Source organism: Oncorhynchus clarkii, unplaced genomic scaffold (assembly GCF_045791955.1).
Source record: "Oncorhynchus clarkii lewisi isolate Uvic-CL-2024 unplaced genomic scaffold, UVic_Ocla_1.0 unplaced_contig_4481_pilon_pilon, whole genome shotgun sequence".
Taxonomy (NCBI): domain Eukaryota; kingdom Metazoa; phylum Chordata; class Actinopteri; order Salmoniformes; family Salmonidae; genus Oncorhynchus; species Oncorhynchus clarkii.
The window spans coordinates 538-15,851 of record NW_027260137.1 but is presented as its reverse complement, the minus strand read 5'-3'; the positions used below and the strand labels follow the sequence as shown (position 1 = coordinate 15,851).

The following is a 15,314-nucleotide window of genomic DNA, read 5'->3' as shown; positions in this document are numbered from 1 at the left end:
CTGCCTGCCACACACATCCTCCAATATTTAATGACCATGAACCTGCCTGCCACACACATCCTCCAATATTTAATGACCATGAACCCGTCTGCCCCGCGGATATAACTGTGGGACTGCGGGTTATGAGTCAACCCCCTCATCACTAGTCTCTGCCTCACTCTGTCTATTTGTCTCTGCCTCGCTCTGTCTATTTGTCTCTGCCTCACTCTGTCTATTTGTCTCTGCCTCACTCTGTCTATTTGTCTCTGCCTCACTCTGTCTATTTGTCTCTGCCTCACTCTGTCTATTTGTCTCTCCCTCTCCTCCCCCGTGGGTCAAATTGTGTGGGGATGGCATCAGGCATAGGAAGGAAAATGTGAATCAGGTGACTTGCCGGTAATTCCATTGCTGATTGGTGAATAAGGAAGGTTGCTTATAATGGCTTTTTGGTTCTTAGAATCTGAGATTATTATGCAATAGTTTACAGGCTGCATGCAGAGCTAGTTTGAATGTGATCTGTTGTAACTAATGAAAAGTACCCTGCTGGTAAAACTGTGTAGATTTTTTAAAGTAACGTTAAACTCGAAATACAACAGGATTTTCCCACTCACTTTGTCTGAAGTAAATTCCCCAAGACAATTATTTTCTGGAGTAATTGTGAAGAAAACCAATGCAATACAATACAACTATTATCCCTCAAGGAAACGCGTCAGAGAAATCACCCCATATTTGTTATCTTGATTTAGTTTAGTCACAACCTCAAAGACAAATGAAATGCCCATATGGTGACTCACTGCACAGTAACCGTACAGACAGTAGGCGGACTGCATTAAGTGGGCCCATAAGGAAGTTAAGTAGACAGGAACCAAACTTCTATTTTATGATTATGTTTGTTTAATAATAATTAACTGTAACCTGAATAGTGTGCCACAAACAAACTTCCTCCGTGCTTGGTTACTACGCAAAGTGCATGGCTTAGTTATCGATCAATGATACGCACGACACGCCCACAAATACACTCTGATGTCACGACACGCCCACACTGGGCGAGAGGGCTATGTATAGCTATGGCGTGGCCCAACCTTTCCAGCCAGATGGTTTTGGGTTCAAACGTAAGCTAGACTTGGCCTCTTTCGTTGATAACGTCTCACATTCAAAGCTAGTCAATGGAAAGAGATTTCCATTCAGAACTGCTGGGCTTTTTTATTTTATTTTTTAAGATAAATGACTTACAACATCCTGGGAAAATAACTCTCACCCACTGCATTTCAATTAGAGACTAAGTTGAATGCAGTACAAGTCCTCTATTACACAATGTATATCTAATCGTATAGGCTACAAAGAGAGAGTGCAGTACAGTATGCTTGTAAAGGGAGATTTGTGACCCAGAGAGAGAATGGTAGACATAGTTGTGACGTACAGTCTAACATACTGTACACACAGATGCCTGTTGAGAGAGTACAGTGGGCTATACTGCTGGAGGTTGAGCGTCTTGTGACCCAGAGAGAGAATGGTAGAGAGAACACAGTATGCAGCTTGAGAGGCTTGTGACCCATTTGTAGATGATGGGACAGAAGATTAGCAGGAGAGAAAATTAAAACACAGACAGAGAAATAGGGGAGAGAGGAGATGAGAGGAGAGAGGAGAGGGGAGAGACAGAGAGAGAGAAAGGGGGAGGGGAGACAGAGAGGATCATGGAAAGAGAGAGAGAGGCAGAGTGCGTGTCGGGGCCAAGTAACGTCTCCGTTTTCACTTGAGAGACTGTATAAGTCTCAGGGCGAGCTAACAGTCAGCCGGCCTCGTAAATGTATCACCACTCTCTCCAAGAACAGCTGGAATAGGATGGGGGGAAACTATTCCTGGAACCTCCACATCTGGTAGTGACTGTGTGTGTGTGCGACTGTGTGTGTGTGTGTGTGTGTGTGTGGCACTGTGTGTGGGGTGGGACTGTGTGTGTGTGGGGGACTGTGTGTGTGTGTGTGTGTGGGACTGTGTGTGTGTGGGACTGTGTGTGTGTTGGGTTCGCTGGAAACATAGCCACAGTCTTGGCGGTTACAGTGCCTGTGTAATTAAGCATTTGAGGCGAGGGGTTCAGCAGTTGTTTTTTCCCATGAAAAGCCCTGATTGATCAAGTCAGGCCAACATTTCTCAATACAAGATCGTCTTATGATATTACAGTCCCACATGAAGTCACACATGAAGGTGTGAGCATTGGTGACATCACATGCCAATAGACGGAGCAAGCAACCTCTATCTTCTGAATCTACTTCACTAACTCTCTGTGTAGCAACCGACTTTACGACTTGAGTCATGCTGGTGTAGCCGCGGTTACTACTACAAGTGTCAACAATTGACAGCTTGAGTTCAGAAAATTCCTGGTGTTGTGTCCGGTTGTGCCCCACCTCCCCCTGTTGCTCTCACTAGTGCTCTTGTTATGAGTATTTTGAGGAATGTTCCTCAAGGGCCAATCAGCAGCTGGTGGTGTGATTATGACTCCTCCCCCCTTCCATTGTCTTAAAGAGACAGCCTCAGGCTCTGACTCATACTCTGTTGCCTCAGGCACAGTGGAATTTGACAGTGGAGGGAGATAAACTGACTTAGTGACCGAGACCTTGCAGAATATTGAAGGCTCCATGCTAGCTTTACCTGATGGCTCTCACGTCCTTGTTGAAGACATCTTCACTTTGATTGGTCAGATGAGTTCAATGAGGTTGTGACCTCAGCAACCCAAAATAAACTGGGCCGTTTTGGGGTTAAATCTCATTTCACTGTTGAATAGGCTAGTCAAACAGTAACGTGGTATTCATTCATAGGCCTACTGGCAGAAACTAAGTGAGTAAAAAAATGTATTTCCTTGCTCAAGTCTGTACAGTAGGTCTATAAGTTGTTTAACTTTCCCTGTATATGTGGGGCAATGGTGTGTGCGTGTGAGTTGACACTTGTGTGTGTTCTATTTCGGCAACATCTTGTCCTACACTAATTTCCTTCATTTGAAGGTTTACATGAGAAACGCACAAACAGTAGTTGCCAAGCAACAGTCTTGAGTGCATAACAAAATGGCCGTCAAGTTCTCACTGTCTGCTGAAAGACCATGAGATACAGTAGCTCCAGTGTGTGAACGATAAGAGATAAGTCTCTCTCTCTCCCATGGGGAAACTCCTTCACTTCCTGTTTAGAAATGCTCCATATTGTAGTCTTTTTACCTCTAATCCTGTTCCTTTATCTTTGGACTCTCACTACTGTAGCTCTTATCACACATAATTGCTGGTCCCAGAGGGGCACTACAAAACATTGTAGAGGATGTGTTCTTCTCACCAACAACAAGATATAATCCCAATCTTAATGGCCGTCAGATGACTGCCCTCTGTTGTCAGCGAGCGTTGTTGAACATGAACTAACCGAGGGAAGTTACTTAGTTAAATGTTAGTTAACATCCGTCACTACTACAGACCTATTCTATCCTCTGCGTGAGCCTAATGTTATGTGGTACTAGTGTCGCATGACAGAAAATATGTATAATGAATTATTGCCCTATATTGTAAAAACTTACTGAGTCTGTATCAAATACACTCTGTTAAACTGTCTACCTTGTATATTATATTTGTACTACCTTGTGTATATTATAGGCCGTCATTGTAAATAAGAATTTGTTCTTGACTGACTTGCCTAGTTAAATAAATAAAACAATTTGTTTTTTAAATTACACTAGTATAGATCTATAAAAGATGAAATGTGTCCTGTCTGTCAATCATTTCCAGTTATCCTGGGTTTTTCTTCCCCTAGATGCTGCGTATACATGTGGGACAAGTCAGTTCAGGTGTGGCAACGGGAAATGTATCACCAGCCGGTGGGTGTGTGACGGAGGTGATGACTGTGGTGACGGAACTGACGAGCTGCCAGCCGCCTGCGGTGAGTAACTGACTCTTCCTCCTCTTTTACTCTTCTTCTCTCTCCTCTTTCTTTTCATACTCTTCTTCCTCATCCTTCGTCCTCTTCTTCCTCATCCTCGTCCTCCTCCTCTTCAGATAAGATAGAACTGCTAAGATGTGTCACACAGACTCTAATGTCTCTATCTGTTCATGTCTCTCTATGTCTCCAGAGGCTAAGACCTGCCTGCCCACTGAGTTCAGCTGCGGAGGCCCACTGAACAAGTGTATCTCCGGAACGTGGCACTGTGATGGCAAAGCTGACTGTGACAATGGAGCTGATGAGAAGAGCTGTGGTAAGATAACAGTACGGATGTAGGATCTTAATTTGATCACCCTGTTGCAGGAGAACTTTCCTGCAATGCAGAACATTTAACATTTGTAGTGTATTTGAAGTTTAAGAAGGCTTATGAAGTTCGTAATTTCCACTTTGAAATTTGACTCGAAATGTCCATTAATTATAATCCTGGTAATAATTCACATTTCCGGTTGCTGCAGGATTATTTTCCTTCTGAAGCAAACTGTCTCAAATTAAGATCCTACATATTTACATTCACTAGTCTAGTCCAATAGTGTATATGCTGTAGCCAACTCTTCTATCGTTGTCATACCTGATTACACTGCATTCATCACCATACTGAAGACAAACTGTTCTGTTCAACACTGATTACCTCTGTAGTTAGTGCATGATGATGTGATAAGACTCCAGTTTGTAATCACTAACTGGTACTATCACCACATGACTCTGGTCCTTGTGTCTACTCTGCACCCATTGAACCCTTAGACAAAAACCTCTCATTCTTTTAGTGACAACCACATTATTTACAGATATAATAACATCCTAAAGGCACAATAGAGTACAAATACTGTCACCCAGTCCCAAACCTTCCATATCCCTAACCCTCCAGCCCTCGCTCTCCCTTCCTCTCTCCAGCCGCAAAGAACTGCACCGACAACGAGTTCCGCTGCTCCAACGGTCAGTGCATCGCCGTCTCCTTCGTGTGCGACAAGGACAACGACTGTTCCGATGGTTCTGACGAGACTTCCTGTCCCACCGCCACCTGCGGTCCCAACGCCTTCCAGTGTAACAACACTGTGTGTGTCCCGCGTCTCTGGGCCTGCGACGGTGACGCCGATTGTGCCGACGGTTCAGACGAGTGGCCCCAGAACTGTGGCGGGAGGGACACCAAACCGACAACAAAGCCCTGTGGGCCACATGAATTCCACTGTGGGAGTGGGGAGTGTATTCATAGGAGTTGGAGCTGTGATGGAGGCAAGGACTGTCAGGATAATTCAGATGAAACCAACTGCAGTGAGTGGAAGGGTTTTTGACAATATTCAACTCAACTTCTGTCCTTTCTCTCTGAATTTTTTATTTTTTTCAAAGACAGAAATATGCTTATTTAGTTAAGCGTTTACAAAAACAAATGTTCATCTTCCAATATATACTGTATGAACAGATACTATACTGTATGAACAGATACTAAACTGTATAAACAGATACTAAACTAAGGGACTCCTAAGAGAAAATCCCAATCGCTCTTTCTTTATCTGTCCATCTGTCTTGTTGTATTGTTTATCTAACCTCTCTCTCTCTGTCTCTCTCTCTCTCTCTCGGTAGGTCGGCCCACTTGCCAGCCAGATGAGTTTCAGTGTAATGATGGCTCCTGTATCCATGGTAGCCGTCAGTGTGACCGCCAGTTTGACTGCAGGGATCTGAGTGATGAGATTGACTGCAAGAGCGGTGAGGCTCAGCCCTAATGGACACACACACACACACACACACACACACACACACTGTCCCTATAGCTGTACTACATGTCTAATAATATTCTCCTCTTTCTTATTCTCCCCCCAGTGGATGCGTGTGAGGGCCCGAATAACTTCAGGTGTAAGAGTGGGGAGTGCATCACCGTGGACAAGGTGTGCAACAGGCAGAAAGACTGCCGAGACATGTCCGACGAACCTATCAGGGAGTGTGGTGAGTTGGAACCATAGAGATATTCTGCGTCCCAAATGGCACCCTAATCCCTGTTTCGCCCACTACTTTTGACCCTGGGCCCATAGGGAACTCCCTTTACACCCACATACCATTCAGTGGAAAACAGAGGAGAGAGACCACATCCCAGCTAGGGAAATATGATGGAGACAGCTAGCCAAGTGGTTCAGGCCAGTCTGGTCTGGCCAAACTAGTTAGTGGTTGTAAAGAGTGAGGTGACTGGTTTAGTCTTGCCTAAGGGAAAAGGCTGTCATCATGGACATTGAGGATGATGGTTGTTTCTTATAGTTTTCTAGATAGATATATTTCTTCTAACTGATTTCCGGTCTGATTCTGCAGGCAACAACGAGTGTTTGACCAATAACGGCGGTTGCTCTCACACCTGTACCGACCTGAAGATTGGCTTCAATTGCTCCTGTCCTGCTGGGTACCGCCTGGGGAAGGACAACAGGAAATGTGAAGGTGTGCGGAAATAAATGTAATGGCTGAGCTCTAAGTCACTATAGTGACGAGTGCCGGATAAGATGGCAGGACATTGGATTTGGATCAAATCACACTATGAATTGCCACAACTGACCCCTGACCCTATCTTCTGACCTCTAACTCTGTTTTCCTCCTCCTGTAGACATTGATGAGTGTGCTGACTCAGACACCTGTACCCAGATCTGTGTGAACATCCTGGGAAGTTACAAGTGTGAGTGTGAGGAGGGCTATGAACTGGACCCCAAGACCAAGACCTGCAAGGCTGCCACAGGTACGTGTGAGATGGAGGGACACACTAGCTAAGCTACATTCCGACAGCCACCCCAGCATACCACTTAGAATGGATGCTTGACCGATTGCTTGCTAGTGTGGATATATGAACAGAGCCTTGGGAGCAATTCTGATATAGTCTGAACAAATCAAAGCAAAGAAGAAGTTTCGGTAGCTTCTCTGAGGCCTCATTATTAAACAACTTTCTAAATGTGATGTAAACAGTTAGGTGAAGTGGCCGACTTGAGGTCGAAATCTAAAACTTTCTAAATCTAATTGTATGTCTTCCAGGTACTGTCCCCTACCTGTTGTTCACCAACCGCCACGAGGTGAGGAAGATGACTCTGGACCGTAGCGAGTACGTCCCTCTCATCCCCAGACTAAAGAACGTGGTGGCCCTGGACATGGACATGCCTGGACACAAGATCTTCTGGTCTGACCTGTACCACAGGAAGATCTACAGGTGAGGACCTGCTGGCGGAAGGTGTGTGTGTGTGTGTGTGTGTGTGTGTGTGTGTGTGTGTGTGTGTGTGTGTGTGTGTGTGTGTGTGTGTGTGTGTGTGTGTGTGTGTGTGTTTGTTAGTTAACAAACATCTATTTTGTCCTGCACCCTTCCCCAGCGCCGACATGAACTTGGCAGGGAACTCCTCCCACCACAACGTGGTGATTGACAGCCAGATGGAGGCGCCGGAGTGCCTGGCCGTCGACTGGATTCACGGTAACATCTATTGGACGGACAGTGTGCTCCAGACCGTCTCCGTGGCAACCACGGACGGAACACGGCGAAAGACACTGATCAGCGAAGGACTGGAGAAACCAAGAAGCATCGTGGTGGACCCAGCCAATAAGTAAGAAACTTGGGATTTGATTGATTGATTTTATTAACCTTGTTTGGGTCATAGCCTACTGATCTGTTTATCAGTATCATGCTCAATAGGGCGTTGACTGCCATGAAAACCAAAAAGATAAATCTTCGACAGGATTCTTTTGTTGTCGAACATATTGGAATAATTGAATGAGTGAGGATCTCTTTCGCAACAAGAAGCATGGCAGAAGCTCAACGTGTCTGTGTGTGATTTTCTCTAAAGACCTCTAGATGTTGTGCTGAAGTGTGTTCGAGGTAGGAGTTTTGACTGACGGTACTGTGTCTGTTTCCAGCTTCATGTACTGGACTGACTGGGGCGACGAGGCCAAGATCGAGAAGAGTGGGCTGAACGGAGCCGACCGCGTCGCCTTGGTAACAGACAACATCAAGTGGCCTAACGGCATCACTCTTGGTAAGAAGAGTCCACTGATTGGACACTGCAATATAGTGATGTGTGATTGGGCACATTGTAATTTGCTGTCTCGCTTGATTCTTATACTCGTATACAGAACAGTTGTGATGTGTTATTGTTGGAAGTTCTATCATTCTGTAGGTGTACATTATTTACATTCAAATAATCTGCCTCGTTATCAGGCGTGGAAGCATTGTTTATAAGTGAATGATTATACAGTTGGATTTCTCTAACGCTCCCTGCCTCTGGAACAGACATGGTTAACCAGCGTCTGTACTGGGTGGACTCTAAGATGCACACCCTCTCCAGCATCGGCGTAAACGGAGAAGGACGACACACACTCATCTACAACGAGGACAAGCTGGCTCACCCCCTCTCTCTCGCCGTCTTCGAGGTAAATAGTGATGGAATGTGGACATTAAGGTCTCCCTAACCTGAGTTCCATCTGGAGTATAGTTATGGACAGGTCCTAGAGGAATTGTAGGAAGGGAAATGGAGACTTAACTGAACCAGTAGAGTCCAGTCCATGTGGGCAATGGTTACAATCCAACCTCAGAACCTCCTCTAGATCCCTGGGTCGAGTACCATGGTCTCCCCCCTCTACCCTGGCTGTGGCCCCAGAACCTCCTTTAGGTCCCTGGGTCGAGCACCATGGTCTCCCCCCTCCAGCCCACACCAACCTGGCTGTGGTAGCTTTAATTAAAGGGGATTTCCAGGTTGAGTCTTATACACCAGCCCGGTTCATGAGTTTAGCCATGCAGCTAGCCAGCTTTAGCTGTATTACAGAAATCCATCCATGTAGCTGCTGAATGGAGACCAAACTGATCTTACAGTATCCAGGTCATAGGAGGTTAATAAGCCCCATATCTGAAACTGTTGGTTTCCACCAGATACATGAAGTCTTTGTTTGTGGATGGATTTGTAAGTACGCTATGTACTGACTATGATATGCTATGTACTGACTATGTACAGTTGGTTAACATTAAGTACTGTATGTACTGACTATGTACAGTTGGTTAACTTTGTGTACTGTATGTACTGACTATGTACAGTTGGTTAACTTTGTGAGTACTGTATGTACTGACTATGTACAGTTGGTTAACTTTGTGTACTGTATGTACTGACTATGTACAGTTGGTTAACTTTAAGTACTGTATGTACTGACTATGCACTGACTATGTACAGTTGGTTAACTTTAAGTACTGTATGTACTGACTATGTACAGTTGGTTAACTTTAAGTACTGTATGTACTGACTATGTACTGACTATGTACAGTTGGTTAACTTTAAGTACTGTATGTACTGACTATGTACTGACTATGTACAGTTGGTTAACTTTGAGTACTGTATGTACTGACTATGTACAGTTGGTTAACTTTGTGTACTGTATGTACTGACTATATACAGTTGGTTAACTTTGTACTGTATGTACTGACTATGTACAGTTGGTTAACTTTGTGTACTGTATGTACTGACTATGTACAGTTGGTTAACATTAAGTACTGTATGGTACTGACTATGTACTGGTTAACATATGTACTGACTATGTACAGTTGGTTAACATTAAGTACTGTATGTACTGACTATGTACAGTTGGTTAACTTTGTGTACTGTATGTACTGACTATGTACAGTTGGTTAACATTAAGTACTGTATGTACTGACTATGTACAGTTGGTTAACATTAAGTACTGTATGTACTGACTATGTACAGTTGGTTAACATTAAGTACTGTATGTACTGACTATGTACAGTTGGTTAACATTAAGTACTGTATGTACTAACTTGGTTAACATTAAGTACTGTATGTACTGACTATGTACAGTTGGTTAACTTATACTGTATGTACTGACTATGTACAGTTGGTTAACATTAAGTACTGTATGTACTGACTATGTACTGACTATGTACAGTTGGTTAACATTAAGTACTGTATGTACTGACTATGTACTGACTATGTACAGTTGGTTAACATTAAGTACTGTATGTACTGACTATGTACAGTTGGTTAACATTAAGTACTGTATGTACTGACTATGTACAGTTGGTTAACCTAGTTTTTCTTCCTTTTTTTCTTTTTTTCTGGTTTCTCTCATTTGTTTCACAGGAGAAAGTATTCTGGACCGACATGGGCGACAGAGCGGTCATGAGCGCCAACCGCCTGACAGGAAATGACATCACTGTACTGGCGGAGGACCTGATGCAGCCAGAGGACATCATTGTATACCACAACCTCAAGCAGCCCATCGGTATGGCAACGCACGCTTTTTAAAAACATAACAAATCTTACATGAATAACTGTAATTAACTTTAAAAGCTGAATCAGGTGGTCTAACACTCACTCTCACGCTTCTCTCTCTCTCTCCTATAGGAAAGAACTGGTGCACAGAGAAAAACTTTGTGAATGGAGGTTGTGAGTTCCTATGTCTACCTGCTCCCCAGATCAACCAACACTCCCCCAAATACACCTGTGCCTGTCCTGATCACATGACCCTCGGCCTGGACATGAGGAAGTGTGTGGCAGGTATGTGTTTTCCTCTGTCGAACCCTATGGAACTTTAGAGGAGAAGGTGCAACTACTGCCCTTTATACCCCTTTCCTGCAGTCAAATGACCAGATCGCCCACCTCATGGGTGGAATGTTATTCTTATTTTCATCATTAAAATCTGTTTAAGACCAAATATTTTGTAGTTAAAAGCTAGTTCAAAAGCCAATGGATGTCAAAGTGTTAGTGTTTATCCTCATACTCACTGTTCATGGTCATTGAACCTTTTCTCAAACTAACTGACACGTTCTTGTGTGTCTAACCTCTAACCTTTGGTGACCTTTAACCCCGTCTCTTATCTCAACAGCTCCAACAACTACCGCTCCCTCCACCACTCCCAAAACTGCAGCTCCCATCCCTACCAGGGCCCCAACCAAACAGCCAGCTGGCCCCACTTCCACCACAACTACAACTACCACAACTACCTCCTCCGCCCGCCGGGCCCAGCCTCAGGACCCTGATAGGTCCTCGACCACTCACAGTCCACAGGAAACGGCGGTCACAGGTCAAAGTGGCTATGTTGCCATGCCCAAAGTAGCTGAGGCATCACACCATACTGTGCTCTACATTGTCTTACCTATCAGTGAGTATTTTACCTTGTAGTATCAGCATAATGTCTAGTGCACTGATAAATACAGTAGTACTGTAGTAACCTACTCTCTGTTTATGTATTGACTTACGTGTTGATATACACTGAGTGTACAAAACATTAGGAACACCTGCTCTTTCCATGAGACTGACCAGGTGAACGCTATGATCCCTTATTTATGTTATGTGTTAAATCCACTTCAATCAGTGTAGATGAAGGGGAGGAGACAAGCCTTGAGACATTTGACACATGGATTGTCTACGTGTGCCATTCAGAGGGTGAATGGGCAAGACAAATGTTTAAGTGCTTTGAACAGGGTATGGTAGTAGGTGCCAGGTGCACCGGTTTGAGTGTGTTAAGAACTACAACGCTGCTGGGTGTTTGACTCTGAACCGTTTTCCGTGTGTATCAAGAATGGTCCACCAACCAAAGGACACCCAGCCAAGTTGACACAACTGTGGGAAGCATTAGAGTCAACATGGGCCAGCCTCCCTGTGGAACGCTTTCGACACCTTGTAGGGTCAATGCCCGACAAATTGAGGCTGTTCTGAGGGCAAAGGGGGGTGTAACTCAATATTAGGAAGGTGTTTCTAATGTTTTGTACACTCAGTAAAACACATATCATTGTAAAAGTTAAACTGGCTTTACCTACCATACTTTATCAACAACAACAATTACAACAACAAGAACTGAACTTTTGACCCACTATCTCCTCTCTCCAGTGATGATGTGCCTGGTGCTGTTTGGTGCAGTGTTGCTATGGAGACACTGGAGGCTGAAGAACACCAACACCATCCACTTTGACAACCCCGTGTACCAGAAGACCACAGAGGATGAGTTGCACATCTGTAGAAACCACAGCCAGGACGGATACACCTACCCACAGGTACTGTCACCTAGCAACCCACCAAGCAACCACTGTCTTATTACTTATGTAGACTACACGTGTCACCAGGGTTAGAGTTCATTCCATTTAAATTCTCATACTGTGTTAAGATCAATTCCATTTCGATTAAGTGAAATAATGGGATGAATTGCCCATTGTTTTCCTATGTGGAGTTGCAATGCACTTGACCCCAATCCTGCAGGTGTTCTGCAGTGGCTAATAGAAAGCATGTGACCGTTGATTATGGTATAACCTATGAAATACTGCATGTAGTGGTTTTCAGTGTTGTGTGACTTTGTGTTTATGGTTATTTTCTGTCTCCCCTCACAGAGACAGATGGTGAGCCTGGAAGAAGACCTGGCATGACTAGTAGAAGAAGAAGAACAAGTGGATATGAAGAATTGTATTTAAAGAGAGATTTTTGTTTGAAAAAGTGACAAGCATAAACCGATGGAGGTCATTTTAACCCTAATGCTACTGACACGTCCTTTCCAATCCTATGATGATGACCTCATCTCGATGACCTAAGTTTCTGGCTTCCTGTTCCGAAGATTCCGTTCCGACCTCAACACTGTGCTGCCATCCAAGACGAAGAAGAAGGAAAAAAGAAACTCAGAAAGAATAACTTGGTTGCCATGGAAACCCACCCCCAAAAAAAGGAATGGAAGAAGAAGAAACATATACAAACGGAATCACACAAAAAAATGACTTGGTAGCGTTGTGGTCTCGAACACAACCCTGAAGAGAAAAAAACATCTGGGGGCCATTTTTTCAAACATCGGAAGGACTTGAAAATGAAAGACACAGTAAATGCACAGTTGGACTGTAGTCGTCCGTTCTTTCATAATGTAAGAGTTCTTACCTAGGTGGCCTGGTCCCAAATGTATGTATTTTAGGCTAACTCCTCGTCAGAGAGAAGAATAAATGTCTAAGCACATAATGTACAGATTTGGTACCAGGCTAGGTCCTGGACCTTGGCTCTTTGACACAAGGAAGTTCAAAATGACAACCATCTAACACAGCTTCAACTTTGTTTGTTTTTGTTACATATCACTTAGCAGCTCTTTTGTAAATGAGTGTACATTTGGCTACTTACTGTAAAATAGGCAAACTTTTGTTCTAATGTTGCATAAGATTGTGCATAGCACTGTACAGAAGACGTCCTACACTTCCAACCCATTTGATTCTTGAGTTCAGTTGGATCCCACTTCCTTTGTCAGCCTGACGAAAGCACTAGAAAACACAATTAGCACGACATGAAGGATGTGTTGAAGATTGTGGGTTTAAAACAGGCTGCAGTCAAAAAGCTGTCTTGTCATATCTTTTGAAGGTTGAAAACAGTACCTAGTTTGTATGTTTATGGTGTACTTAACAATGGACATTGAGACCTCTGGATGGCCTTGCCATCTGACATTGACACGAGCACGTGCCTAGTCACTTAGCACCAAACATCTCCACATCTTAAAGTGGAGACTTTCCCAGGGGGGACATTGAACTATGGTGTGACACTTCTCTGAGCTGAAACGTGCGAGTTGTCGGCCCTACTCTGAGCTGAAACGTGTGAGTTGTCGGCCCTACTCTGAGCTGAAACGTGTGAGTTGTCGGCCCTACTCTGAGCTGAAACGTGTGAGTTGTCGGCCCTACTCTGAGCTGAAACGTGTGAGTTGTCGGCCCTACTCTGAGCTGAAACGTGTGAGTTGTCGGCACTAATCAGAGCTGAAACTTTTGAGTTGTCATTGGTCTCTTTCCATATTGGTGCCTTTGCCATCATCAATGCAAGCATTTCTATACTCACTCTAGCAATGTGTGTAATGTCTAGTGACATACATGTTCTTACGGTATGTGGTATACAGTGTCTAGAAGAGCCCAAATGCCTTATGACCTCCTTTCACTACAGTCAACTATAGCTGACATGATAGTTCTCTTGCCTTGGCACGTGCAGCAGACATTGTCTCTTGGTAAATATGATCTTATAGCCCCTGTCAACTGTTGCCTTACACAAGTTAGTGAGTTGAGTTGTTGCCTTATTGCCTTCTATCTGGTTATGGCTTTACACGCCTTGTGCATTTTCAATATATTCCAATTTGTGCATCAACAAGTTACATCCAAATCAATAAATCGATGAGCATTGTTTTTGAAGATGGCTGAATACCTGTAGCTGAAGGCTAGTTGAAGGCCAGCAGCTGAAGGCTAGTTGAAGGCCAGCAGCTGAAGGCTATTTTGAAGGCCAGTAGTTGAATGCTAGTTGAAGGCCAGTAGTTGAAGGCTAGTTGAAGGCCAGTAGTTGAAGGCTAGTTGAAGGCCAGTAGTTGAAGGCTAGTTGAAGGCCAGTAGTTGAAGGCTAGTTGAAGGCCAGTAGCTGAAGGCTAGTTGAAGGCCAGTAGCTGAAGGCTAGTTGAAGGCCAGTAGCTGAAGGCTAGTTGAAGACCAGTAGCTGAAGGCTAGTTGAAGACCAGTAGCTGAAGGCTAGTTGAAGACCAGTAGCTGAAGGCTAGTTGAAGACCAGTAGCTGAAGGCTAGTTGAAGACCAGTAGCTGAAGGCTAGTTGAAGACCAGTAGCTGAAGGCTAGTTGAAGACCAGTAGCTGAAGGCTAGTTGAAGACCAGTAGCTGAAGGCTAGTTGAAGACCAGTAGCTGAAGGCTAGTTGAAGACCAGTAGCTGAAGGCTAGTTGAAGACCAGTAGCTGAAGGCTAGTTGAAGACCAGTAGCTGAAGGCTAGTTGAAGACCAGTAGCTGAAGGCTAGTTGAAGACCAGTAGCTGAAGGCTAGTTGAAGGCCAGTAGCTGAAGGCTAGTTGAAGGCCAGTAGCTGAAGGCTAGTTGAAGGCCAACTAAAGGCCACTGGTTTATGTCTGTATGCGGCTCACTGTTCTAAAGAGTTAAGCCATAAAGAAAACACCTACCGTTTGATTTTTTTATTGAGGTGGAAAGCTGACAAAATAAATTATGGTGAATGATGTTGAATGACATCCTGGTATGATATGACGATACTAATTATTATTTTTGAGAATATGTATATAGTTTGTATTGTTTCTGTAAATACTACATCCTCAGTTCGCTGTGGTATCACCCTGTTGATTTTGTACATTTTAAAACGTGAAAAATATGTTGTACATATTACAGATTTGTTTTATTTATTTATATATATACACATGTATAAATATCTTGATTGGATGTTTTATTTTCCTAAGCTCTCATGTCTACTGTGAATGGTTACACAGTTGTTAATATTGTCCCATCATCATAACCAACCAACCAATGTTCATTATCCATTGAATCATTATCTTGGTTGTGTGAATGACACTGCTGGTTCTGAACAACAGTGTAACGTTCAGATCCATATATAGACATACATCTATGG

The 15,314-nt window shown here is 43.8% G+C and overlaps 1 protein-coding gene across 1 annotated transcript; it reads left to right on the top strand.

The window, feature by feature from the left end:
* Nucleotides 1–3,762: 3,762 nt before the first annotated feature.
* LOC139401127 (low-density lipoprotein receptor-like) lies at nucleotides 3,763–12,658 on the top strand (the record flags this gene model as incomplete). Its single annotated transcript, XM_071145600.1, has 16 exons — nucleotides 3,763–3,888; nucleotides 4,079–4,201; nucleotides 4,840–5,217; nucleotides 5,527–5,649; nucleotides 5,764–5,886; nucleotides 6,244–6,366; nucleotides 6,530–6,658; nucleotides 6,949–7,120; nucleotides 7,278–7,505; nucleotides 7,816–7,934; nucleotides 8,189–8,328; nucleotides 10,041–10,182; nucleotides 10,305–10,457; nucleotides 10,786–11,061; nucleotides 11,790–11,953; nucleotides 12,284–12,658. Coding segments are annotated over 16 exons (2,555 nt in total), but the record flags the coding sequence as incomplete, so codon positions are not given.
* Nucleotides 12,659–15,314: the final 2,656 nt, after the last annotated feature.